The sequence below is a fragment of the Salmo salar genome, chromosome ssa04 (genome assembly GCF_905237065.1).
Source record: "Salmo salar chromosome ssa04, Ssal_v3.1, whole genome shotgun sequence".
Taxonomy (NCBI): domain Eukaryota; kingdom Metazoa; phylum Chordata; class Actinopteri; order Salmoniformes; family Salmonidae; genus Salmo; species Salmo salar.
In genome coordinates, this window is record NC_059445.1 from 38,531,864 (window position 1) to 38,559,365 (window position 27,502).

Sequence of the window (27,502 nt, forward strand, 5' to 3'; positions counted from 1 at the left end):
AATGGACAAGACAACTCTGCCGAACCCCACATCAAAGCCATTTTAATGAAGTTAAAGCTATAGGCCTACACTGCATGAACAGTATAGGTACACCAAGGCACTGTGGCAGTGTTGTCCCCCCTCCTATAAACAGAAACAGCCCTTTTGTATCAGTCTGATTTCAATCATAACCACATCTCTATATCACACGGTCAGATATCCTTGGTTCTATGACTGTAGACATCGTAATGTGTGTCATGTCGTTGCTGACATTCTCTGCTTTGTCATTTAGTTGTCTGAGGGACTGAAATGAGGGAGAGCCCTGCTTTCACAATGTAGAGAGGCGGTTCACACCAAGGAGTTACAAGAATGTATTTCTTGTGAAAAGAAAAATGTTTCCACTCATTATATTACTATTTTACAATTTCTCACACAAACATGATCATAAATCCACATAGAGAAATACACCACATCTCTCTCATAATGTATTTTTTCCATGGCCCCTCTCAGCTTCTCTTGAAGATGTTCTTTAATTGGACCAGTCCGACAGACTACAGAGAGACACATACAGACCCTTGAAGATCTTCCTTTTTCTCCATTCTCTTTGATGGGTCAGAATTTGTTACATGAGCCACAGCGAACTCTTTCTTTAACACTGTTGTTGAACCCAGGCAGAACCTGCACGTCTGGGTCTGAATCCAAGACTGTACTCTCTTCATCGGTCAGGATATGTTCAACCAGACATCTCGCTGCCGCTTCAATGTTAGTGTTCTCCTACAAGATAAAACAGAAGACAAAATCATGTACAGCTAAATGACAAATAGACCTCAGAATGATCTCAGATGGGAAGTATTCCCAGGCCAGATCTGCTCAGGATTCAAAATCCTCTTACCCCAGGCAGAAGGATGTTGCTAATCTTCCATCATTATTAATGTAAGCTATCAGCTGGGTAGGCCCCAGTGACATATTCACCCAATCATCCTTCACACCCAACTGAGTAACTCATTAGAGAGTGGCTGTGAGTGTCCCCTTCCTCTCAGGTTCAGTCTGTGAGAAGGGAACATACCTTTCATAGCCTTCTGGAACATTTCACACGTTCCTGTTCACATTCCCCTCGGCTAATTAGCCTGTGTCCTTATACCCCAGGGTATGCTAACATTTCATTCCAGCTGATCTCATGTATTTATCAGCCGAGTGTGATTGCATTTCATTGAACACTTTAAAGTAACCCAAGCTGACAATCAAAGGCTGTTGTCAAATGTATGCTCTTTATAATTTCATTTTTTTAAATGATTTAACCTTTAAGAACAAATTCTTATTTACAATGACGGCCTACCCCGGCCAAACCCGGACGACGCTGGGCCAATTGTGCACCGCCCAATCATGGCCGGATTTGATGCAACCTGGATTCAAACCAGGGACTTTAGTGATGCCTCTTGCACTGAGATGCAGTGCCCTAGACCGCTGCGCCACTCGGGAGCCCCAAAAATAAGAGATACCATTCTACATAGTGATCTTCCATAGGAGCAAGACTGTCAAATGTTAGCAGCCAAAAAGTTCCCCAGCAGGAGTCGGTGGAATATTTACAATCATTGAGATTGTGAGGCTTGTCTGTCACATGCACGCACGCACGCACGCACGCACACACACACACACACACACACACACACACACACACACACACACACACACACACACACACACACACACACACACACACACACACACACACTCCATTGCAAGTGATCAGACATTATGTCTTTTAGGGCAACCCAAGACTTTCTAGCCAGCCATGAAACAGCCCACATGCAGCAGTTGGGAGAGGCTGGGGCTACAGTACATAAGCTTCAGTATCTTTCTTCCTCACCTTGGCTGAGGTCTCAAACCATCCCACAAATCCATTTTCCCGACAGAACGTGTCCAGTCTGGGCTGCTGGGAGCAGACTTGATCGGACTTGTTGGCCAGCAGCACAGCTGGGACAGGTTTGCCATGACTCAGGGTGACCTTAGTGTCCAGATCGTCCTTCCACTTGAGCACGGCATCAAATGTGGAGGCGCGGGTCACGTCAAACACCACCAGAGCTCCCACTGCCTCCCGATAATACACACGAGTCATATTTCCGTAGCGTTCCTGTCCTGGGACAAACAAATACAAGAACAGCACACATCAGGGTCAGAGGCACACAGCACTGGTCTATCTCTACTTTCATTATAAGTATTTAACTATCTAATTATATTGCATTATGACTTGGCACGATCCAAAAACTGGTCAGGTTTTTCATATTACAGAGAGAGAGAGAGAGAGAGAGATCCTGGCAATAACTGCAGTGCTCATGTGACTCTAACATGAGCATGAGACCAGCTGAGCCCAACACAAGACACATTCCTCCACAGTGCACATGAAATACCATAGGGAGAAATACTTTACACTATTCACTAGGATGATTCATGTAACATTGGCTATCTATGGATAAAACTAAATATCATTCTCATAAAAGTCTGTTAATTCATTGATAAGCCTATTGAGTTGTTGAAAACATAAATATGATTTTACACAAAATGCTCAATTTTAATAAAGTCTGACGAATCGTCCAAACCACTGGTATTACAATGAATGGATATATAAAGTAAAATATTGAAGTAAAATTGACTGGTTAAGACATACCGGCAATATCCCAAAGCTGTAGTCGTATAACAGTGTCACTGTCCCAGTGCAGAACTTTGAGCGCAAAATCGACACCAATAGTCGCGCGATAATGTTGAGAAAAGATCTGATGGACATAACGCTTGATGATGGACGTTTTTCCGACCCCGAGGTCGCCTATAACGAGAACTTTGAACAAATGCTCCTGCTGCATGGTCTGACTTTTGTACAACAGCCCATTCATAACGCACACCACGGGATTCACTATTTACCAGTGATGATGGCTTTCTAAAAGACACATGATGATTTAATACTAATTCCGTTCCAACTACAGCCTACATTTTTTCAAGCGTTTCCATATAGAACATTGAATGTTGACTGTAGGCCTACGTCACGGTGCACCCATCCGAAATTATGCCTTCATATCCAAAGGATGAAATCAAGCAAATTATGTAATCCAACTTGATTCCATCGACCGTAGCCAACACGAAATGTTAACTTTTGATCTTATGATATTTTCAGCGTAGGCCAACTTTCTCCTCAAAAAAAGTCTACTCCATAGCTCTAACACCTCCGCAATGAGTTTCCCTCCCTCCAGTCACTTCGAGACCAGTTTTCCACCCGATGTCATGATACCGAAACATTTGAAAACTGCCAAGACTCAGCCACACCCATTATCTTCTACCCTGCAATAGTCTACTGTAGGTCTACTTCAGAGCAGGATTCGCACACAAGCTATTTAATCATTCAGAGAACATTAGGCTACACAGTAGCCCACAAAGATAACCCGAATCTAATCTTCGGGAGAAAAAAAATACCTACATTTAAATGTCCCTTTAAAGCACCCAGTGTAGCTCCCTCTATTGAGAGCAGCGCGTAATTGCGGATACATTTTTGCTGCGTTGCTGTCTGGGTTCTTACGGTAATGGTGCTGATGAGGGATGAGTCGCGCTATGTGATGCTGTTGCTACTGCCATTTCATCAGCGGATTTTCAAAAACATCTCTCCATCTTTAAACATGGAATTACCATAAAATGAAACCATCGACAAGTTTTAAGGACGGCCACTAGCCTATTTCACATGAAACTCGCCAGTACAGTAACAAATCTCTGTGTAGAATAAAATAAAGTGATAGCCTAGGACAAGGCCTATTTTCGGATTACTCCTTGGTGTAAAACACGGTGTTTGACTAGGCCTCCTGGGATCACTGTTCTCACTGTCGAGAGAAAATATTTCTCAAGATCATGGGGTTTGCTATTGCCAGGCGTTGATCGCCCATCCAACAAGGTAATTTAACATAAGTGTGTTGGCCTACATGCCGATGTTGTGTTTATTATGGATTAATATGGCATTGCCACAGAGAAGACCGTTCTAACTCGATCTATGAAGGAAGGAAAGAAGATCAGTTAAATGTGTTTTAAATTAAGATGGCTTATTCTAAAACGTCAGACTTATGTAGCCCAGACCTAACAAGGTTTCCAAATTTTGGCACGGTTGAATTGAGTATTCAATATGTAGCGGAGATTAGATTGTCTATAAAAATGTGCATAACTGCCCTTTTAATTTTGTTTGTAATTAAAAATCTATGTTATTGCACTTGATTGGCTTTGCACCAACTGTGTTTCTATGAGAGCTGAATATACGAGTTATGAACCAACGGTGTTTCTATGGGAGCTGAATGTACGAGTGTTATTTTGCAAGGGCTGTCTGTGCATTTACACTGGAAAGAGGAGCGGCCTTTCCCTCATTGTAATGTAGGCTAGGGCAGGCAGACTACTGTTTTTCAAGAATACGCAATTAGTCCGTCCGCAGTAGTCTATTGGAATTCTACATTTAATAGTTCTTAGCACCACTCAAGTCGATTTTGGATGTTGCGCACACATCATCACGAATAGGCCTCGAAAAAATTGTCAGGCCCATCACACAGAACTACATAAAAAAAAGTAGGCCGATAAGGATAACGCTTACAATGTTTACAAAAATTGGAGTCAAACAAAACATTGGAGTAAAACAACCCACTGGACACACACTCGTGAATCAACGTTGTTTCCACGTCATTTCAACGAATATACGTTGAATTGACGTCTGTGCCCAGTGGAAGCTTACACCAGTTGAACTAAGCTCATGAGGAATATACTGTTTAAGTGATATTCTTCAAGAATCAATGGGTATATAGGTGATCATTAATGAATGTACTGTAGATACTAAGGAGTCTAGATTTAAGCTAGTCTACTTGATTATAGGTTGATTATAGGCCATTTACTATTCGTTTATTTTTTTTTTGCCATAGATTCTGTGAGATATGGAAGCGATATGGCTGTACCAGTTTCGACTCATCGTCATTGGGGACTCGACAGTAGGAAAGTCGTGCCTGATCCGGCGATTCACCGAGGGACGCTTTGTGCAGGTGTCCGACCCCACAGTCGGTGTAGACTTCTTCTCAAGGCTAGTGGAGATAGAGCCAGGGAAACGCATTAAACTTCAAATCTGGGACACTGCTGGACAAGAGCGATTCAGGTTAAGTTTCTAGATTGTATTTTCCTTTTTTAATCTTCCATTGTAAAGACGAAATAATTTGTCTTAAAAAAAAATCACGTTTTTTTTTATAGTCATCTGTAAATATTATTGTTATAACAATATACTATTTTATCTCTATATTATTCATCTCGGACCCCTCACCACTTCTCTGTCACGTCCTTTGTTTTTCCATTTCCCCACTTCTCAATACGTATATTTACAATTTCTCTCAATTCTGTCTCTCTTCTTTGCTTACCCCCTCAACCCTCTCTAGGTCTATTACCAGGGCATATTACCGTAACTCTGTTGGGGGGCTGCTGCTGTTCGACATCACCAACCGTCACTCCTTCCAGAATGTGCATGAGTGGCTGGAGGAGGCCCGGAGTCACGTCCAGCCTCACAGCATCGTCTTCCTGTTGGTGGGCCACAAGTGCGACCTGGAGTCCCAGAGGCAGGTGAGTCAGCAGGAAGCTGAGAAGCTGGCAGGTGCCTATGGCATGCGCTACGTGGAGACATCGGCTCGCGACGCCATCAACGTGGAAAAGGCCTTCACTGAGCTAACGCAGGACATATTTGAGCTTGTGAAGAGTGGTGACATCAACATCCAGGAGGGCTGGGAGGGGGTGAAGAGTGGCTTTGTGCCTAATGTGGTGCACTCCTCAGAAGAGGTCACCAAGAGTGACCGTCGGTGCCTCTGCTGAATGTCCTGTCTGTCTAGTTGGCTTTACCCCCCCCCCCCCCATGCATTCCTGTAACATTATGACCCACTAGCTCCCTGTCTTATCACCTGGCATTTATTTGGCTCTCTCACTCCTATCCTGAATACTGGAAGGCCATATCAGCTCTAGTCTACCACTGAAGCAAAAATGGACAAAGCGATTTGGGTCGTTCCATGAAAAGAGTGCCTTTTGTGCCCCTTGGATATTTTTAAGTAGAAATTGTGCACCAATATTGCATTTTAATAGCCTGTTGCATTTTGACATGTCCCTCTCCCAACCCGGTGTCTCTTCTAGGAGGATTTTAACCCACTTAATCCCAACATTTCTCAAACTAACATTTTGTTGCTTTGCCAAAGTCATTTCTGAAGATTTCTATTCATTTCATGTGATTAGTGATTCATTTATGTCTGTCCCTCGTTTTAAGGTCAACTGAACTCCCGTTTTAGTATGGTGAAGCTATTCCTTTTAAAATATCTATATTTTTTTAAAGAAACATCGAACATCTAATAGTGAAATCATAGTGTAAAAGCAGGTGAGCTGGTTCTACAATTTTGTGCCATTTTCTGGTGTTTTGTGGAGGAAAACTGAGCGGGTCGAGCATAACACGTCAACCCTGTTACCCACAAATAGACAGGTTAGAAATATTCTAACAATGACATTTTTTGGGGTGAAGCTTGCGTTCAATTGCCAATCCCTGTGCACACAACAAGCTTCCATTCCCCCTGTCACAAGGGGATTGATGGCTGATTTAAGATGAAATCGTCAACCCTGTTATGGTCAACCCTGTTATGGTCATCCCTGTTATGGTCAACCCTATTTGGCACTTAATAGGCAATTACTATAGTAATGGGAAAACTAGTTTTTTTAAAAAGTTGAACATGTGCTCTTTATGACAGAATGTTAAAATTAGGTGAAACCCCCCAAAAATGTACACTTCTCAAAAGGCACCGAATTGGTGGAACGACCCAATTGCCAAAGTAACCTTCCTCGCCTCTGTCTTACCTGTTACATGCACTTGAAAGAAAATAACTGCCCTGCTTTATGATGAGATTTTCCTCTCTGTACTTATGCCTCGTCTTGTGCCCTACGGAAGGAACACACTTCAAATTTTACAAGTCTGTCCTGGAGTCTGGAGCGCTCACACAACTTTCGGGGGGACACCTAACCTCCCTAGTCTGTTGCTGGCTGGTGTGTGCAATACAAGGGGACACCAAATCTAGCTCTGCTTTTTAAACCCTCTCTATGGAAAGATCCAATTCGCAGAGGGAAGCATGTGTTGCATTAGCACTGCGTGAGCATGTGGGGAATGGCACACTGCTGTGTGCAATGCCTCCTCTGCTTTAGTTTGTGAGACTGATGGCACTACCAGACAAATGAATAACCCGAGAACACATCATTGCCATCACCCTTTTGATCATAGATAAGATGGAACCAAAGTTTGTGTGTACTGATTCAGTTGTCAACTGTGTTTCTATATGAGTATCCACAGGGAATTTATACCGTTGAGTGTGGGTATGCACTGTGAAATGCCTAACATCAATGTTTTTATTGCGGTTTGCGTCCTCGTTGCTCATGTTAAATGCACAGTTGGTGACAGAAGGTAAATGTACAAGATATCACCCCTTTTAGCTACCCTGTCCATCGATCATAATCATTACAGAGAATGTGTCTCATGAGAAAGCAGTTTTATTTACTCCATTGGCTTAAACTGTAAGCCCACCCCTTAAACATTGACATCTACCCAACGATAATGCCTCCTGATGAACACTGAAGCTTTAAATGGGGTCGGCTGCACTAGGGTTGTTTGCATTTAGTTTCTTAAGACCTCCATACTGTATGGTCGTATGCTTGTAGTTTTAACATGATTATAAGCAACATTCTGCATAAGGAAACATGTCCGATATTTCTTCCCGCCCTACACTGTAAAAAAAAATGAAAAATGACTCTTTTGGATCAACGTAAAAAATGACCAACTGGTTACAAGTAAATTAGTTAGGTTTTCTCAGTTGAAAAAAACTACATTTGTTGAAATCAAATATATGGTTCAATGGCGACAGTTTTATTTCATTATTACCAAACCTATATTTGAAGTTGCAATGTATTTCTTTCAAAACTCAACTTACTTTTCCCCTTTGGTTAAACCTAATAAATAACAAATACAAACTCATATGTCATGTAAATGTAACCAATTTTTTCATATTGTTCCAAGTTCACTTTTTAATTTGGAATTACCTATCCAAATCCAATTAAATCAATTCCCTGTAAATCAAGAAATTAAGTTGGTTCGATAACTTGAAATAATGTTTCTAAACATATTCTTTATACATTTAGTAGCCACAATATCATGACCAAGAATTAGCTACCTTAACATAGAAACCTTAACAGGCTCTTTAGTACCATATGCACTCATGCAAGTATCATTACAGATGCTGTCAGTGTACAAGTTTGAGTTAGAATAACAGATACAATAGACCACATTAACAGGAATGACATTTACACTCACAGGTGGGCAAAAATAACTAACTGAAAGCCACGCCCCCAATAAGCTATACCTCCAGCGCTTTTGATAGGCTGCCGCCGCTACATTGCCCCACCGCTATTCAATGCGCATCCGCTCATGAGGTGTTGAAAGCAATTTAGAACTTTCATTCAATAAAAAAAAAAAAATCACATTGATCTGTCAAATTTGTTATTTGATTTCAGGGAAATTTTATAGAATAGGTTGAATGAACCAAAGTGTAATTTGTTATCATTCCAATCAGTAAATGCACTGCAGAACGACAGCATCTTCCCCCTTTTTTTTTTTTACAGTGTATTAGACTCAGCCATGTGCTTTATCTAAACATTAAGACTTCCAACCTCAACCCTTAGTACTTCCTAAGCAGTTTTCTTCCTCAATGCCAGTTTCCACCCACCTTATTACAACTTTTCGGTAAGCTACGAAACCCTTTGCTTCAAGGGCCCCCGTGTCCAAATTTATGCATGTTAATGCAAGCAGACCATGTCTGAGAGCAATAATGAGGAGCCTCCTGGGTTCAAAGTATCTATGCACCGAGAAACTAACAATTTGCTCTAAAGGAAAGCCACAATATGCATTCATTTATTTTACTGTCCTCCAACCTTCACAATGTGTTGAACAAGAGGGTTGTTCATTGCCGCACGTGTATAGTTGCATTTCACCCATTTTACATTTGATTTTCCAAAGAATTACAAGTGTCTTAATGGATTTCTGATATAACATATTGTAAATAGCCAGGGTGTACTGGGTACATTTACTTCTAGAACATGAAGTGTGATATTGGCGTGATAGAATTCCAGTTTTACTTTCTCACAATATGGGGAGAAAATTCCATATGTTTCAATATTTGTAGGATGTATCATACAGTAACTGGAGTGGAAAGGGAGAAGGCTTTGAATGGGTGTTGCTCTGTTCAGGGTATTAAGATAGTGTTGGTTTCCCCCACTTTCACTCAAGTCGTACCCATGTACCATATGAAAGGAGATATATGAAAAATGAACGTCCACAACCTTCGTATTGACATCCGGTACCGAAATATCCTACCTGCTTATTGAGCCTACATGTGCCAGACACATTGCAGTCTGTTGTTGAATGGACTCCTGTCTCCATTCTCTGCTTAAGCCAGGTACCAGATCAGCTGCTCATGTCACAATCACAGCACTGGCACCAAACAACCGTTGTCTTTCTTTCTATACCACTGGCTGACTGTAATAGAGGGTATTGTAGAGAGAACATTCAGACAGACTTGACTCTGTAGTTCGTGATCTCTGATAGACACCGGAGGCGATGGATAACGACATATATCTCTAGTCAAAGCAAAGACGGATTTCCAAATCATTTATGTGACTTGTAAATGTTATTTAAAACAAACATGAAGCCGACCATGTTTCTTTAGCGGTGTGTAGGTTTGGGGTGCATAGAAGGTGCAAGCTTGATGTCTCATATGCTTGTAAGGAATAAACATTTGATCTCAACAAAGGCATGGTCAATGTTCCAATGCTCTATGATGCCCATCCAAAATACACGTGTTCAGTGTTAGTTACCTCTGCATGCACACTTATAACCCCAATGACTTAGATATTCCCCCCAGCCTGGAAAAAACATACCTATTATTCAACAAGCAGTTGAAAGAATTTGATATTCCGTAAGTGAAACTGGATATACAAGCAGGTCAAAGCACATGGAGACTAAATTAATGTAATGTCGGTGATGTATCTATTTGTACCACAAAGATACTATGAAATAACTCCCTATTAAATTGTGAACACTGTTGATACGAAAACAACCGTTTGTAGTCTCCATTAGTGTAATGCTGCAATGCCATATACAAACACACAAGAGGGCAGCACACACTAAAAAGAGTTGGCCTTGTAAAGGGTTAGACGGTAACAATCACAAGGCGCAACATTAAAAGTTAAGGACACATATAGTTAAAATACAGGGCGACAAAAACATATGGGATTCTACTGTGGATCTAGAAAGAATTCCTATTGAATGTGTATATAATGTAATGTTAATCATCATCGCCCATGCACACAGCGAAGTGGCACCATGTAGCCAAGTCCAGCTGCATCCAGTGGTGGTCAAAGTACTCAATTGTCATACTTGAGTAAAATTAAAGGTAGAAAATGACTCAAGTAAAAGTCACCCAGTAAAATACTACTTGAGTAAAGGTCTAAAAGAAAGTGGTTTTAGATATACTTAAGTATCAAAAGTAAATGTAATTGCTAAAATATAATTAGGTATCAAAAATAGTGTATTCCAGAAAAGTATTCAGACCCCTTGACTTTTTCCATATTTTGTCATAGCCTTATTCTGAAATTGATTAAAAATAATAATAGCTCATCAATCTACACAATACCCCATAAAGAGAAAGCAAAAACAGTTTTTTTGAATTTTTGCAAATGTATAAAACTCCAAGCAAGCTGTCATTTGCCTTTTACTGAGGAGTGGCTTCCGTCTGGCCCCTCTACCATAAATGCCTGTTTGGTGCAGAGTGGAGATGGGAGGCCCTTCTCCCCAGATTGCTCAGTTTGGCCGGGCAGCCAGTCCTAGGAAGAGTCTTGGTGGTTCCAAACTTCTTGCATTTAAGAATGATGGAGGCCACTGTGTTCTTGGGGACCTTCAATGCTGCAGACATTATTTGGTACCATTCCCCATATCTGTGCCTTGACACAATCCTGTCTCTGAGCTCTACGGACAATTCCCTCGACTTCATGGCTTGCTTTTTGCTCTGACAACTGTGGGACCTTTTATAGACAGGTGTGCGCCTTTCCAAATCATGTCCAATCATTTTAATTTACCACAGGTGGACTCCAATCAGGTTGTAGAAACAAGGATAATCCATGGAAACAGGATGCACCTGAGCTCAATTTTGAGTCTCATAGCAAAGGGTCTGAATACTTAAGGTATTTCTGTTGTTTAAGTTGAATAAATTAGCAAAAATGTATAAAACCATGTTTTTCGCTTTGTCATTATGGGGTAGTGTGTGTAGATTGCTGAGGAAAAAATATTCAATACACTTTAGAATAAGGCTATAACATAACAAAATGTGGAAAAAGTCAAGGGGTCTGAATACTTTCCAAAGGTACTGTAAAAGTATAAATAATTTCAAATTCCTTATATTAAGCAAACCAGACAGCACCATTTTCTAGTTATTTAATTTACGGATAGCCAGGGGCACGCTCCAACATTCAGACATTTAAAAATGAAAAATGCGTTTGGTGAGTCCGCCAGATGAGAGGCAGTTGGGATCACCAGGGATGTTTTCCTGTCCTGCTAAGCATTCAGAATGTAACAAGTACTTTTGGGTGTCAGGGAAACTGTATGGAGTAAAAAGTACATTATTAGCAGAGAGAACAGTCTATGACTAGGGTGGCTGGAGTCTGACAATTTGTAGGGCCTTCCTCTGACACCGTCTAGTATAGAGGTCCTGGATGGCAGGAAGCTTAGCCCCAGTGATGTACTGGGCTGTACACACTACCCTCTGTAGTGCCTTGTGGTCGGAGGCCGAGTAGTTGCCGCTTTCTCTTTAAAGTATTTTTACTTAAGTACTTTACGCCACTGGCTGTGTCATATGAGGTAGATTTTGACAAAGACACTAAACAGAGGAAGCCAAGGCAGCAGGGGCACCTAGATAGGGGAGAGAAAACAGTCCTTTTACTGCATATCTAGCGGTATTATAAAACTGTGACGACAAGGTTGTAAGCCATGAATAAACACTGCACCTGTTTACACCTTCAATAAGTATTCAGAAACTAACCTTGAAGGTGAGGGCTTCCTTGCTCTCAGGTTGCCTCCAGATGATAATGACACAAAGGGCACAGACCAATGCCAGGAGAATCTGAACGTCATATTCATCACATGAACCGAATTAAAAGAGCGACTGAGCAAAAAAAAAGTTGTTTGAAAATGGCCTGTGGCATCTATAGGAGTTTATTCTGGTTATACTAGTGTCAAAATGAACAACAAAGTGTAAATAGGATAACTTCAAAGTCAGTCTCCTTCAAAATGTAATTTGCAAGATTATTAGGAAATAAGGGTGTCACGGAAGGAAGGGTACGTACATTTTCCTTGGGTTATTTCAATCCTGCCCACAGCTGGCGTGAGCACCCAAGTAATCATTACTTTGAAGCACTGACCATGGTAAATTTGGTTTCACTTTAGACATCCCTATGGGGCTATTTAGGGACCATCAGTAAATAAAAAAAATGTACATGGGACAATAATTTCAAATTAAAAAGCTCAATTTCAATGACATAAAAACCTCAAACTATAAATTGTAGAAATTAATATACAAATATTGAATGCATTTAATGAGAACACTTAAAAAAGGTTTGAAACATGAAAATATTGTCCCAATATATTGTGTAATATATTGACAGTCCCTAAATTAACCCTCACAGATATCCAAAGTCAAACCGTTTTTGCCATGGTCGCACTGCAGCTAATTGGCTAGCTTGCCGACTTCCAGACAAGACCTGGTTAGATGGTTTACAAGTTATCTAGAAGGGCGAGTGTCTAATTATGTCAAAAACAGTCCAGTTCATGTATACATTTTTATTATTTTTTTTAAATGCTCAGCTGCCCATTATTTGGGCAACCATGGCTAGAAGTGACTATGAAAGAGGGGTCTCAAAGGAGCATAAGGGGTGCAAAAGGGCATGTTTGTCTCAGTCACCAGATCTCAATCCAATTGAACACTTAAGGCCGATTCTGGAGCAGTGCTTGTGACAGCGTTTTCCTCCAACACCAAATAATGTAATTTCTCGTCGTAGAATGGTTCCGCATCCCTTCAAGGCGCATTGAAACTCTTCTGGCAGCCCAACGCCCTGAAGATATTGGTTATTTTGGCAGTTACCTGTACATGCAGCATTCAAAAGTTGTGGATCTGTTGAGGGAAATTTATTTTATGGATTATGTATTCCCCCCCACTTGATAGGATTAGGAATTTTCTAAAACAATTCCATTTATTCTTGAGAATCAAAAAGGCATAGAATTTGTAATTAACCATTTTATTTAGAAAAGAACAATGAAAATACAGCTCATTTATACAGGAAATTACACAAAAGTATGTGGACACCCCTTCAAAATAGTGGCTTTGGCTATTATAACCATTCCCATTGCTGATAGGCGTACATGGCCTTACTGAAGAGCTCAGTGACTTTCAACGTGGCAGTCATAGGATGCCACCTTTCCAACAAGTCAGTTTGTCAAATTTCTGCCCGTTAGAGCTGCCCCGGTCAACTGTAAGTGTCGTTATTGTGACGTGGAAACATCAACAGGAACCTCAGCCGTGAAGTGGTAGGCAACAAAAGCTCACAGAACAGGACCGGCGAGTGCTGCAACACTCACTACAGGGTTACAAACCGCCTCTGAAAGCAACGTCAGCACAATAACTGTCAGGAGCATCATGAAATAGATTTCCATTGCCGAGCAGCCGCACACAAGCCTAAGATCACCACGCGCAATGCCAAGCGTCGGCTGGAGCGGTGTAAAGCTCGCCACCATTGGACCCTGGAGCAGTGGAAACGCGTTCTCTGGAGTGATGAATCACACATCACCATCTGGCAGTCCGATGAACAAATCTGGATGCCAGGAGAACGCTACCTGCCCGAATGCATAGCGCCAACTGTAAAGTTTGGTGGAGGAGGAATAATGACCTGGTGCTGTTTTTCATGGATCGTGCTAGGCCCCTTAGTTCCAGTGAAGGGAAATCTAAATGCTACAGAATACAATGACACTAGACAGTTCTGTGCTCCAACTGTGGCAACAGTTTGGGAAGGCCCTTTCCTGTTTCAGCATGACTATGCACCCGTGCACAAAGCCAGTTCCATACAGAAATGGTTTGTCGAGATCGGTGTGGAAGAACTTGACTGGCCTGCCCTAAACCCCATCGAACACCTTCGGATGAATTGGAACGCCAACTGCGAGCAAGGCCTAATTGCCAAACACAAGTGCTTGATCTCACTAATGCTTGTGGCTGAATAGAAGCAAGTCCCCACAGCTAACATCTGGTGGAAACCCTTCCCAGAAGAGTGGAGGCTGTTATATCAGCAAGGGGGGGGGGCAACTCCATATTAATGCCATGATTTTGGACTGAGATGTTTGACGAGCAGGTGTCTACATACTTTTGGTCATGCAGTGTATTTACAGTATAGAAAACGGTTTACCAGCCAGTGGGATCTTTGAGGTGGTATGCATTTTTAGGAACCGGTTTCTTTTGGAGATGTCTAACAAACCATGTTGTTAAAAGTAATGCCAAGAAGCACAACTATAAAACATGTCCATTTGTATAATATACAGCATTCTACTAATAAAATACAGCTATACACACACACACTGTACATGTACAGTTATTACTGTACTACAATACCATATCTATCAATTATACTCGCCGTCTCCAGTGTCTTTGGAGCTGAGCAAATAAAGTTCAACATTTAGAGACCAATTTTTGCTGGCCATACTCATGTTCTTGAACCAGTGTCTCCAAAGCGAAATGGAACTTGGTCAAGAAGCCCCACAACTAGTGACTACTAACAAATAGATTCACGAGTAGACCTGTCAATTATTTGGTGAGGCAAAAGTTTTGCTATATACAGTAACACATTAAAAGCAAGGGGGTAACCAAGAGTACATGTAAAGAAGACAAAAACACATCTATAAAAAGCACATTACTCGATCAAAGTCAGTTGAAGGGCATAGCAGGAAAATAGATGGCTAAAATGCTGATGCAAACTCGACAGCCGAGCTGCCAAGAACAAGTTTCAATGGAAACTAAAAATGTTTGTGAAAATAGGTTCACAAGAAGCTACAACTAAAGTAATATTAGTGGTAATAGCTGACCAGGACTAAAATCACTGCCTTTAAAAAAAAACTCAATACAGCACATTGACTAGATCATACGGGTATTTCTTTGTTTGACAGTTAAATCTATGTCTGTAGACAGCTCAAGCATTCGAGGCAGAGATCTCAAACTCAAGTAATTCCATTTAAAAAGGGTAGCTCGAATTTGTAAACCAGAGATAAATAGAAATGCATATAAAGGCGGTTACAAGAGTACAGAACAGCCCAAATGATGATACCAAATTAAAGATTATTCAGCAGACAGTGCAGAAGTGCTGGGATGCTTTATCACCCTCCAAGGGTTGATTTACCTCAGTCAATTCTTTGGATGGACCTCAGAGGCAAGTAACACAGGGACTTGCGTCACCTTAAATGATAACATACATCATTATTTTGACTATTTTTACCATACGTTCGAAGACAAAATGTACGACAGAAAACCACCGGCAACAGATTGTTCATAAACGCCTTTAACATTATAGGATATGTAGTTCGAGGTCTCTGTGGTGGTATTTCCATCTCATGTCTTATTGAAGAAGCTGACACCAACAACAAAAATACTTGTTTCTGCAACTAGGTGCACAAAGTCCTACTGTTAAATAGGATGCTCTTTGGCAGGTGGAGGACAGCTCGTCTACGAGTCATCCCAAAAAACGCCCGCGTCGGGCCTCGACACAGTTAACAAGTCTACGGAGGCCCTGACCAAGACCGTAAACCCCACAGACACACTGGTACCCAGTAATACACATGGCCCTAACCAACAGATCCTGTACAGCTGTACTTGCTATTGCTGCTGGGGGCCCTGGGGGCTAACGATTGGAGGCACGGCCACAGCCACCAACTAGGAAGAGACTAACGGTTAATAAATATATTAAAAAAAAAAAAAATCACTAGTAATGTTAATAGAAACATTTAAGTGTTGAAAGTATTACTCATCAACTGTCCAATAAAGTGTAGGACAGATCTCCCAAAAATGAAAGGCAACAAATCTAGACACATATTGCAGTATCAGTTGAATTGTCTGCCTTCACTTCAGAGGTATAACGTGTGGGGGTTTCCTCCAGCCCCTAGCCGTTCAGGGGCTCATCCCCTCCGCCTCACTCTCGTCTCTCCCCAGGTAGATGAGCTTCTTCTTGGTCTGGAGGGCAGGCTCGTATTTCCGGGGGGTGCTGTTGGCTGCCTCGCTGCTGTGCCAGATCCCGTAGCAGAAGTAGATTGCAAATCCTGAGGGAAGGAGAAAAAAATAAAAAAAGAGAGGAATTAAGTTAACTGAATTAAAGAGGGAATCTTTAAAAATGGTTCATCGATATTACAAAGTTACTCCCCCCTCCGACATCAATGCACAAGCGATAGAACAGCAGAATATGCACCGCAATTACATTGACCATGGGGCAGACAGTTTCCAATACAGCGGATTCCGTGATTAACACGTGATTCTATTGTGAATTTAGAAACATTCCCTACTCTGAATAATGTAATCCAACTCACCAACGCCCATCCAAACGGCAAAGCGGCACCACGTAGCCAGGTCCAGCTGCATCATGAGGTAGATGTTGACGAAGACACTGAACAGGGGCAGCCAAGGCAACAATGGCACCTGTGTGTGTGTGTGTGGGGAGGGGAAGTTAGTCGTTTTACTGCGTAGAAGTTGTATTATGAATTGGTTGTAAGCCGTGAACAAACACTGAAGTATCCAGAAACTAACCTTGAAGGTGAGGGCTTCCTGGCTCTCAGGTTGCCTCCAGATGATGACGACACAAATAGCACAGAGCAAGGCCAGTACGACACACACCGTGACCCACACAGGCTGAACCTCAATCAACTCATCCAGCTTCCCCGCCAACACCACACACAGCACAGTGATGAGCACCGCTAGAGAGGACAAAGAGACAATCAAAAAAATGTGCTCCCTCAAAAAGAAAAAGAAAAAAGGAGCCGCTTTGAAAACGACCCGTGGTCAACTGCACTGCGACGTCGTATGCGAGCGAGAAAGAGAAGAGGCGTCACTCACAGATAATGGCCGTGGTGGTATAGACAATGTTCCCAGAGATCTTAGTGGGTAGATTCCCGCTGGGGAAGAGGAGGAGGCGGGGGGTGAACTTCTCCCGGAGGGGGCGGTCCTCCAGATCCAGGCCGTACTCGTCACCGCTGTCCCGCCCGGACACGGCCACCTTCTCCCCTCCTACCAGCTCCACCAGCTTCTCACTCTGACTGGACGAGCTCAGGGTGCCCGGCTGGTACCTGGACACACACAGACAGGAGGGAAGAGCAGGTCAGTTTCCTGGACCATGAAAGGTAATACCATAAGCAAATCACAGAATTGGAGACAAATCATCATTTCAATATCACAAAATGCTGTGTTAAGCATTATAGTATATTTATAAGAAAAAGCGGTACAAGCCCGTCACCCACCTGAGGATGAGCACACAGATGGCCACTAGTGAGTAGGCCAGCAGTGTCCCTATGGACATGAGGTCAACCAGGGCAGCCAGGTCAAAGAGGAAGGCCATCAGAGCTACAGAGAGAGGGGACAATGAGCATTACCATCATACATACTATAGAAAACACAATCCACATCCCTTTAGTTGGTTATTTACTCTAGTTATTCCGGCATTCAAACACAAATAGAAAAACATAAAATAAACAGTTTTAAAAAGCATTCCACTGATCAAAGGGTCTATTTCGACAGGCTTCCCTCCTGCTGCACATTCATAGTTTCATACATAAACAAAAACATAAGTAACAGCAGGAGTTGACTACAGTGGAACCCAGAGGTAGTAGAGCAGAACCAGATGAATGAAGAGAGAGAGGGCGGAGGGCTGAACTCACATGCCACACAGCCAGAGACGACGGTGGCCATCAGGGGGGTCTTGGTGCGCGTGTTCATGCGGGACAGGCCACGGAACAGGAGCCCATCCTCTGCCATGGCGTAGATGACCCTCGGCATGGGGAACATGGACCCAAGCAGGCTAGGAAGACAACAAAACCAACATTATACACACACGTAACAAAGAGTGCATTTGATAGCTTGACAAGATCACCAAGTACTGAGGAGTGTAGAAGACAAGGGAGCTACAGAACAGTAGCCATAGTGCAGTGTATCGGTCTAACTGACCTGGTGGAGAGAGCACAGAGGGAGCCCACAGCCACGATGTAGTGAGCAGCAGGCCAGCCTATGTAGTTGAAGGCCTCTGGCAGGGGGCTCTTGATGTCCAGCAGGTAGTAGGGCATCATGAGGGTGAGGGCCGCAGACACTCCGAAGTAGGCGAAGAAACAGATGAGCAGAGAGGCCACGATGCCCACAGGGATGGAGCGCATTGGGTTCTTCGCCTCTTCGCCTGGGGGGGGGTAACAACCAAGTAGAACTACACATTACAACTATTTAGCGAAAAAGCCACATTTTGATTAAGTGGCATGTAAGTGAATGCTCAATCTACTGAGAACAAACGACGTGGACCTATCTAACGTTTAGCTTTGGAGCACAGTAAATAACTCACTTGTAGTGGCGATGCAGTCGAACCCCACAAAGGCATAGAAACACGTGGCAGCACCAGACAGAATGCCACGGAGGCCAAACGGAGCAAAACCACCTGTGCCAAACGTCTTATCCACAACCCTGAGGGACATGGAGGCGGAAGGGAGACGGTTTTATTTCTGAAGCCAAGTGCAGAGATTAAAACACAGCTAGACACATGAAAGCATGATTTAGTCAATACCAGTGCCCTATAATGGAATCTCCGGCTAAATCTCAGCTGGTATTAATCTGTATTGGAGGACTCACTCTTTGGATAAGCTGGAAGCGTTGGTGATATTGGCGTTGATGCCACGGTAGGTGCTGTTAAAGTCCTCCAAAGTAAGGTTCCAGTTGTCCGTGTTTCCCTTCACAAAGCCTGAGATGATGACGAAGCCCAACACCACCAGGTTAACCCCCGTGAAGATCTTATTCACCAGAGCCGACTCACTCACGCCAAACGCCAGCAGCCCTGGAAGAAGCAACAGTATGGCGTTAGGAACACAAATCAAGTCGCATTAGACACGTGTACGTTACAATACTGTACATGCAAGCTTTTACAATGAGGCTATAACTTATATGCTGCCTCCCCCAGCACTATACATTTTGGTTGACTGAAGTCCTCACCGGTTAATAAGAGCACGAGGATGAGCGCAAACAGGTCCGGGTATTCAGCCAGCACGCCCCCCGGGACGTTCATGGCCATGGACGACCTGAAGAAGCCTGATATCCTCTGGTCCACCAGGCTATCGAAAGTAGAGCTCCAGGCTCGGGCCACACTGGCTGTACCTAAAAAGGACCATGGAGAAGAAGTTAACGTCATGGAAATCATCAACCAAACTCAAGAGGATAAGGGAGACTAGAGCCTAACCACAGTGAACATTGTGGCTCAACGCAAAAGCCTTTGAAAACGGAAGCAATTTCCAATCTAACAACTCACCGAGGACATAGGAGAGGATGAGGTTCCACCCCGTGATGAAAGCCCAGATCTCGCCAACCGTCACGTAGCTGTACAGGTACGCCGAACCAGTCTTGGGTACGCGGGCGCCAAACTCAGCGTAACAGAGTCCGGCCAGCATGGAGGAGAGTGCAGCAATGAGGAAGCAGAGCACGATGGCAGGACCAGCCTTCTCCCTGGCTACCTCACCAGCCAGGACGTAGACCCCTGCCCCTAGCGTAGAGCCCACCCCCAGTGCCACCAGGTCCAGTGTGGAGAGGCAGCGGGCGAAGCGGCTTCCCTCATCGGAGCAGTCCAGTACCCTGCGTCGCAATAAGATCCGGCCAAAGGAGGCCATCTTGTCTACCATGGTCACGTCTGCGGAGGGAGCTGCGAAGCTGAAGGGGTTGACTGAGCAGAGCGGTGAAGAGTTGAGACGGAGCAGGAGAGATCCTACGATCAAACAGAGGGGAAGCAGATTGATGAGTGACGATGTGAGATAATAGGCTACAGTTGAATCTAGCCGTTTGTTGCTTTACCTTGTTTCGTGTGGATCCCTTGTTTGCAAACCAACCGACTGATTAGCTCTCATGTGCGTCGTATTTAGTCAAGTTGATATGTTACATTTCCGTATGGTACCACACTAGTATTGGTTCCTAGTACTGGTTCCTCCTACTCAGGAAATTCCAGTAACGTTTTAATTCCCCTTTCTGCAGGTTTCCAGACAAGCAAACCACATTCCTTCTATGGAACAGCATGCAGCTATTACGCATCTTCCCAGAATTACATTTCTCCACCTTCAATAGTGGTTTATAAAAAAATGTTTCTAAACCTGACCGGTAGAGAGCTTCGATAAGCAAACAAGGAAGTGAACACCAATATCTCTGTGCCTCGCTATTCACTAATAACCTTACTGGAAGACTAACATTTTAAAAACACAGGCAGTTCCCAATGACTCAGATTCTTCACTTTAAAAATGTATGCCAAACCAAAAGTTGAACAAACCATACAACTCTATGCACAATGACAACATTTAAAATGGAAAAACTGCAGACGCAAACTTTGGTAACAGAATTACAGTAAAATCTCCCTCGGTTGTATTCTGTTAGCAAATTTTGTACCGGCAGTTCTTCCTATAAAATGTGTTTTTGTAAAATGCGTGTAGATTTTTAAAAAGTAGTCCTTGTCCATAGAGCTCTATGATTTGTTCAACTTTGAAATCAAAATGGTTGTTGTTTGGTATACGTTTTAAAGTTAACAATCTGAGTCTCGGCGTAACACCATTACCATGGAATTGCCCACATGCCGACCACCTTTAGTAATTAGCAACAATCGTTGTGTAGTCTATTATACGGTAGTACACAATAGAATATCTTGAATAGAGGCCCATATCATGTCAAAATACAGAGTTACAATTCAAAACCAAATGAAGTGATAGCACATAGTAAGACAACCACTTGGTATTTAGCCTACATAGATACAAAGCGGATTTTTCATATTATCAAAGTTCACTGTTGCAAGGTTAATTTGCCTTCCTCCAAGAGCTAGGCAGTAGATCGGCCCTACACTAGCAGAACAACGCCAACTCAAGTGTTATTAACAAGTCTTCAACTTGGTATCCCACTTCCTATTACAACTAGCATGTCCCCCCCCCCCAAAAAAAGTGACAACAGCGCAACGTTTCAAGCAAAACTTTTGCTCAGCAATCTCGTGTAACGACAACAAATCAGAGCATTCACGTCAGCGATGTAGCAGGCTGACTAATACTGATAGCACCAGTTACAACAAAAACCCCGGCCCCTTCGGCTCAAGGACAGACAGCATCTCTATCTGTGCAGGTGCCAGACTGCAGGGACACTCACACACACACAACCACCTCATAAGCATCGGAGGCTCTGGTCACATGACCTTGTCTGACTGGCAGCAGCTGTCCACACAGCTCCATGTTGACATTAAGCACGTTGCACAGAACGTCTGGTCCTTGTCCCGACCAACCGTAAGGTCATCGTGGCTACTGCTTATTCCAGATATCTGAGACACTGCCTCTTCAGCAGCACACCAAACACTCCACAAAAGGTAGCTTAGCCTCTAACACCTATAATAATAATCAAATAATAATAATAAACGTTTTTGAGCCGTTTGTTATCCATAGAACACTGTGCACAATCACCGGAAGGTTTTTGAGAAAACAATTTGCAAACACAGAACAAAAAAAGGAATGTCGGTATAAAATAAACATATCCCCTGGCCTCTGAAGGTAACGGGAAATTAAAACTGTTCAAAAATAACTTTCATGTATCAGGCATTGTAGTTACTGTCACAAACTGTCTGCAGGGAAAATAGTCAACACTGGTTTGACCGGGCAGTCAGCCTGGGCTAGCTTCCGTGATTGGATCACAATGGTGCAACCAACTATATTCCATCCTGCACTAGGACATGCACAACAGCTTCCTTATTGAAGTCTGCATGGGCTTGGCATATCCACCTTGTAACTTAAACCAGTGTTTAAAAAAACTAAACAAAAACACACCATGGCTGTGCTCTCTAGGGGTCATGATTGAACGACGGAATAGTTATGCAGGACAGAAACCGCATACAGGGTCTGCTCTGCTGAAGAGTTGCATTAGTGGTTTTAGGAGGCCGGCGGGCAGGGCAGGCGTCATCTCCGGCCCTGGGAAAGATTCACTTCTGGGAGTCCCCCTGCCTGCGATTAATGTGCGGCGCCTGAGAGGTTTAGTCTGTTCTGCCCACACACAGTAAGCTCTGGAGGTAGGCCACCCTGCGTCACCTAGACCAACTAGGCTAATCTTTTCCTTGTGGTCTTCACGAGGGGTGGCTGGCCTCTGTGAAACAGCGGCGGCTTCAGACCAGGTTGCAAAGACGCAGCTCCTCTAATTTACCACCCGGAAGCTCAAATCAGGCATGCTCGTTGGAGCCTCCAGGCCTAAAGGGTTTAGTGGGAATCTTTTCCTGTAATAGGTAGGCTATAGTAAACAATGGGTAGGAGTACTTCAACCCCTTAAAGAGCATTAAAAACTAGGCCTAGTCTAATTGCCTAATACTTGGGCTGGGCATTGCCAGGGACATCACAATACGACATTATCACAATATTTAGGTGCCGATACGAAATGTATCGAGATTCGATACTGTAATTTGATTGCGATTCAATGTTCCAAATATTGCTCACCTCTGCCGCATAGGGACAAGAGAGCCATGGTATTGCTAACTAATACCCTATGGATTAGATTTAGGTTTATGTTGCGAGGCTTTTAACTAGGTCTTCCAGCACACAAGTAACCACCCGGCGGAAGCTTCCGCAGATACTGTACATTATTTGCCTCGCTGAGCTTTTCCAAAGCACATGCTGCAACAGACTAAGAGGATTATCTTAGCTCTGAATCTCATTACAGACTCCTGCTCACTCCACACAAAGCACCTTTTTTTTTTACCTCACTGTCTAGCCTCAACGCTGCCATCACGATACGGTATTATGATTAGCCTAGTTTGTTATCACGGTGTCCTAAGCTTCCTAGGCTTTAAGATAACTTTTGTTTATTTCATATGCTAAAACCTAGGCCCTCATCGCTAGCTAATTTATGATACTATATAAAGTGGAAAGAGTGGGTTCCCTTATTGGTTAGTGTTCCTGCTCACTGGTAGTGGGATCTTTGTGTCTGTACAATGAAATCATGTGAGAAATGGTCGTAGAGTCACAACGATATGGTGTGTGGTCCTCCCAGAGCGACTCAGGAAACCCTGCAGTTTATTAGGCTACAGATTAAATAACTTATGAGGAACTTCACAGGGTGGTGAAAGTGCACGGTGATCTTGATGCTCCTTTCCAATAAATATTGAGGGTCTGATTCTGGCGACTTGACGATCGATGCATGACAAATAAAAACAAACATTCTCACTTATCCATAATGATGATGTCATCATGTAGACTTGCCCACCCACACTGCAAGCTGGTGGCTAGAGCACGTGCCAAGACCAGAGTGGGCACATTTGCTATTTGGCGCAACAGTTTTGTGACAAAACTATCGAGAGTTGAAAATGCGATGGAAACACATTGAACTTCAGATGTTTATTCGGTACATGAAAACTTAAGTGAAAAGGTACATTGTGTGCACTGTCATCACCCACTGATTTTTATCTGCAATAAGTCCATTTAGTGGGAACACGGCACTTGTTTGAGACCATTTGAATGAAAATGTTGCCAAATTGGATGGAAACCTAGCGATAGACACTGAAATACATGGATATGGACTAAATTTAGACAAATAAATAATTACACAATTAAGATAAGACTTATTAAAAAAAAGGCAGCTGACCTCAAAAACCAACTTCTCTGCTTCAAAACGACCGATGTTACATTGATAGTCCAAAACAGCGTAAAAATGTACTACAAAGTGTAAATAGCACAATTTGTCATAAAGTCAGTATCTTAAATTGAGATTTGAGCGATTTAGGTAGTACCTCCCCAAAATTTACCCTATGCTAAGCCCCACCCCATAATTTTGAGCAACCAACCACAGCGGTCAAATCTGATAGCAACTGTCGTCGAGTCCGACACCTCAGACAAGCGCATGTTGAAAGCCAGTCAGGGCTATGGCAAAAAAAAAAGTATTCTTCCCCCCCAAGTTTCTTAAAATAGATTTTTTAAATTGTGCGCTGTCATCCTACAATTACAAAAAACAACTCCATTCAAAAAATTAAGTAGCAGCCTGTTGGCTCTCAGCACATCCTTCTCCTTTAACTTTTCATTCCATCTGCCATAGATTAGATATCTCCTAACATTTGCCACACATGGAGGCTCTATGACTGTAGACTATTGCCACTTTGATGACTTATGATTGACCAACAACAAGCCCCACTCATGAAAAGCAAGAGCAGCAGCATAAATTATCGCGTTCAGATCTGTACAGGCCCTTCCGGACAAGTCAGTTAAAGTAATACATACCAGAGATACCTAACAATCATATCATATCCAATCCGACCCAGGACATTATTTTGAATTTATACGGGTGCCACTAAGTTGGTGGCATGCAATAGAAAAAACATGCATCATCTTGTAAAGTCATTCACAGTGCTTTATTAAAGTGTCATAGACTAATGAGATGGTATTCAATAAATAAGTTGTTTCACCGTCTCCTCGTGTTTTGAGTCAAAATATTTTAGAGATGCACTACGCCGAAATCGCGCCGCAATTTCCTGGTTGCTAAAAAGAGCGCTCTTGCACCTCTCAGTTCTGGCGTGTGGGACAGAGAACGTGAGTGATATGGGTGGTTCTGCCTGTCACTTGTCCTCGACAGGCAGGTAAACAGATTGCAAAGTCCAGGCACCACTGCTATAATCTTCAAAAATGTTCACTGTAACAAGCATATCAATTAATGGGTGCACTGTATAACATGACCAGATTTGAAAATGCCTCAAAATGACAACTTTACTCCAGCCCTGCATTTCATGTTCGACTAATAACCACTGACTTCATGACCAGGGGAATCATTTGACAAACTGGCTCACCATGCAATTTGTGGGTACAATTACCATATATTAAAATGTTAAGCACACACAAGGAAATTATTTTAACACCTACACATGGTGTTTCTTGCCCCTTTTATATGCTTTTTCAGATGTTCATTGGGGGAGTGGATACTTTTTAATAGGCTAGTGCAGAGTGCCCTTTCAGCATTCTAATCTCACTGGGCGAGGTCACCCTTGGAGCTATGTGATGGGCGGCACACTTCACACATCACAGACAGTCAATAGTTGTCTAGCTGTGGTGCAATCCATTTTCTAGTCAAAAAAGATCTACTGCTATGAGTGACTTTCAAGCCACTGGAACAGAGCCAACAGGATCCCTTCCTCAATGTCCAATGCCATGACCAGTCTACACAGAGCTTGGGGCAAATTTTCCCCTTGAACATATCAGAAAATGTCCCTGCAAATGTGTATTTCCATCCATCAGCTTAGAATACTAGGGTGACCAAATAAATGCCTTCTATGCAAAAAGTGACCCCTTGAATGAGTCAGTTGAGGCAAAGACCCCCCCTATAATAAAACAAAAAATGTTCCTCTTCATGATGACCAACCTGATCAAACAATTACTAAGTAAGGCGGTAAAGTTGTTCCTTAAGAGTAAACATTGGGCTGGCGATCCATGAACAACTGTCTGACATGAGACTGAGGGCGAACAACTTTCAACACACAGACGAGGAGTCCTCACATTGAATATGACGGTGTAACACATTTAGCTAGTTGTGGCTAGTTAATATTAATCAGCCACTATAAAATGCTGCTAGCTAGCGAACTCAAGCTGACGCAACAGCTGACGCAACATTATAGATGCGGTAGCTGCAGCTAACGCTACAGCAGTCGAGCCAAGGACCCGTCTATTGTCTGGTATATTATGAAAGTTGTTTGTGATTGGTTTGTTAACTAGTTACATACCCACTGTTAAGATATATATTACAGGTTGCACACATGCATACCTACAGTTCGTCGATGTGTAGGTTTCCACCTAACGATAGTAAGCTAGATAACATTAACTAACGTTAGCTAGCAAAGTAATTGAACTAGTTGACTGAATACTTTGTTTGATAGCTAGCTAGCAAGTAAAAACAATGAATGATGGCACACAGCAGCTTTTACACCCGACAAGATAAACTAGTTAGTTGCAGCAACATGGATTTACACGGCACATCTTAGATTATAACGTTACCTAGCTAGCTACCATTAATAGCCAATATGCTAACTGGCTAAATTAACGAAACCCGCTAAAACATCAACCGCCTTAGCGAGCAATGGTATTGGTAACTAACGTTTGTTAGATGGGTACCTAACGTCTTCCAACTATTTATTTCAAACAAAATAAACAGCAAGAGTATTCTAATCCCTAAAAACATAACCAGTAATGTACTGTTTTAAAAGACAATATCGTTATAGTAGTTGGCTAAAGTTAGTATTTCTGACAACACACCAGGGTAGGATTGCGTCAGAAACAGCGAGAGTAAAATACTACGGAGTCTCGAGCAGTTTCGACACATGGACCACAACATCGAAACGTAAGCACATACTTTTTCAGTACAACTTTAAAAAAACAAAAACGTGTGATGTTGGTTACTTTACCTTTGGTTTTACTTTGGAATGTTCGAAGGTTCGACAGCACGACCAAATACAGTTGACTTCAGATTCGCTGATGAAACATCCCGCGTTCCTTAGTCCTTGTGTGTTTTTTTTAACAGGGCGGAGACAGTGACGTGGAGGATCGTAGTAAAACAACCCTCCCTTTGTGTGGTGGCGCAAACCATTCATGTATTCCTATATTCCAGGGTGCATCTCAATGTGCTCCTTGTCTTGGAGTGTTAGAGGTGCAATGAGGCCATACTGACGGTATGACATATGCCCTTCCCAGTCCTGAAATCTCACTGGCATGCAAACTCCATAACAGGAGAGGTATATTACTCCCACCAATCAGACCATGATAGAAAAGAAGAAAACACAATTATTCTTTCTACTGTAATATTTTGAGTTTAAAGGTCAACTCTAATACTTTTCAACCTCATTTGTATTATCTCCCCATCACAATATCCGTGTCTACCAGTGGTGTAAAGTACCTTAGTAAAAATATTTGAAAGTACTACTAAAGTAGTTTTCTGGGGTATCTGTACTTTACTATTTATATTTTTTACTATTTTTAATTAACTACATTCCTAAAGAAAATATTTTCATTTTTACTCCATACATTTTCCCTGGCAACCCAAAGTATTCGTTACATTTTGAATGCTTAGCAGGACAGGAAAATTGTGAAATTCACGCACTTATCAAGAAA

The 27,502-nt window shown here is 42.5% G+C and overlaps 3 protein-coding genes across 3 annotated transcripts; 1 reads left to right on the forward strand and 2 right to left on the reverse strand.

The window, feature by feature from the left end:
• Positions 1 to 19: 19 nt before the first annotated feature.
• On the reverse strand, positions 20 to 3,395 carry LOC106602959 (ras-related protein Rab-38-like). The gene is made up of 3 exons (XM_014196019.2): positions 2,645 to 3,395; positions 1,847 to 2,115; positions 20 to 753 (listed from the first exon to the last, which is right to left on the reverse strand). The coding sequence occupies exons 1-3, from the start codon at positions 2,865 to 2,867 to the stop codon at positions 592 to 594; spliced, it is 654 nt and encodes a 217-aa protein (XP_014051494.2). The 5' UTR covers positions 2,868 to 3,395; the 3' UTR covers positions 20 to 591.
• A 155-nt stretch (positions 3,396 to 3,550) lies between these two features.
• LOC106602960 (ras-related protein Rab-39B) lies at positions 3,551 to 9,852 on the forward strand. The gene is made up of 3 exons (XM_014196020.2): positions 3,551 to 3,910; positions 4,914 to 5,140; positions 5,415 to 9,852. Exons 2-3 carry the CDS (start codon positions 4,926 to 4,928, stop codon positions 5,839 to 5,841), a joined length of 642 nt encoding a protein of 213 aa, XP_014051495.2. The 5' UTR covers positions 3,551 to 3,910; positions 4,914 to 4,925; the 3' UTR covers positions 5,842 to 9,852.
• A 3,524-nt stretch (positions 9,853 to 13,376) lies between these two features.
• Positions 13,377 to 27,049, reverse strand: LOC106602957 (cationic amino acid transporter 3). Its single transcript, XM_014196011.2, has 12 exons — positions 26,800 to 27,049; positions 19,675 to 20,124; positions 19,362 to 19,523; positions 19,005 to 19,206; positions 18,721 to 18,839; positions 18,339 to 18,561; positions 18,053 to 18,192; positions 17,636 to 17,738; positions 17,235 to 17,464; positions 16,929 to 17,095; positions 16,712 to 16,820; positions 13,377 to 16,447 (listed from the first exon to the last, which is right to left on the reverse strand). Exons 2-12 carry the CDS (start codon positions 20,039 to 20,041, stop codon positions 16,299 to 16,301), a joined length of 1,971 nt encoding a protein of 656 aa, XP_014051486.1. The 5' UTR covers positions 20,042 to 20,124; positions 26,800 to 27,049; the 3' UTR covers positions 13,377 to 16,298.
• Between the last annotated feature and the right edge of the window lie 453 nt (positions 27,050 to 27,502).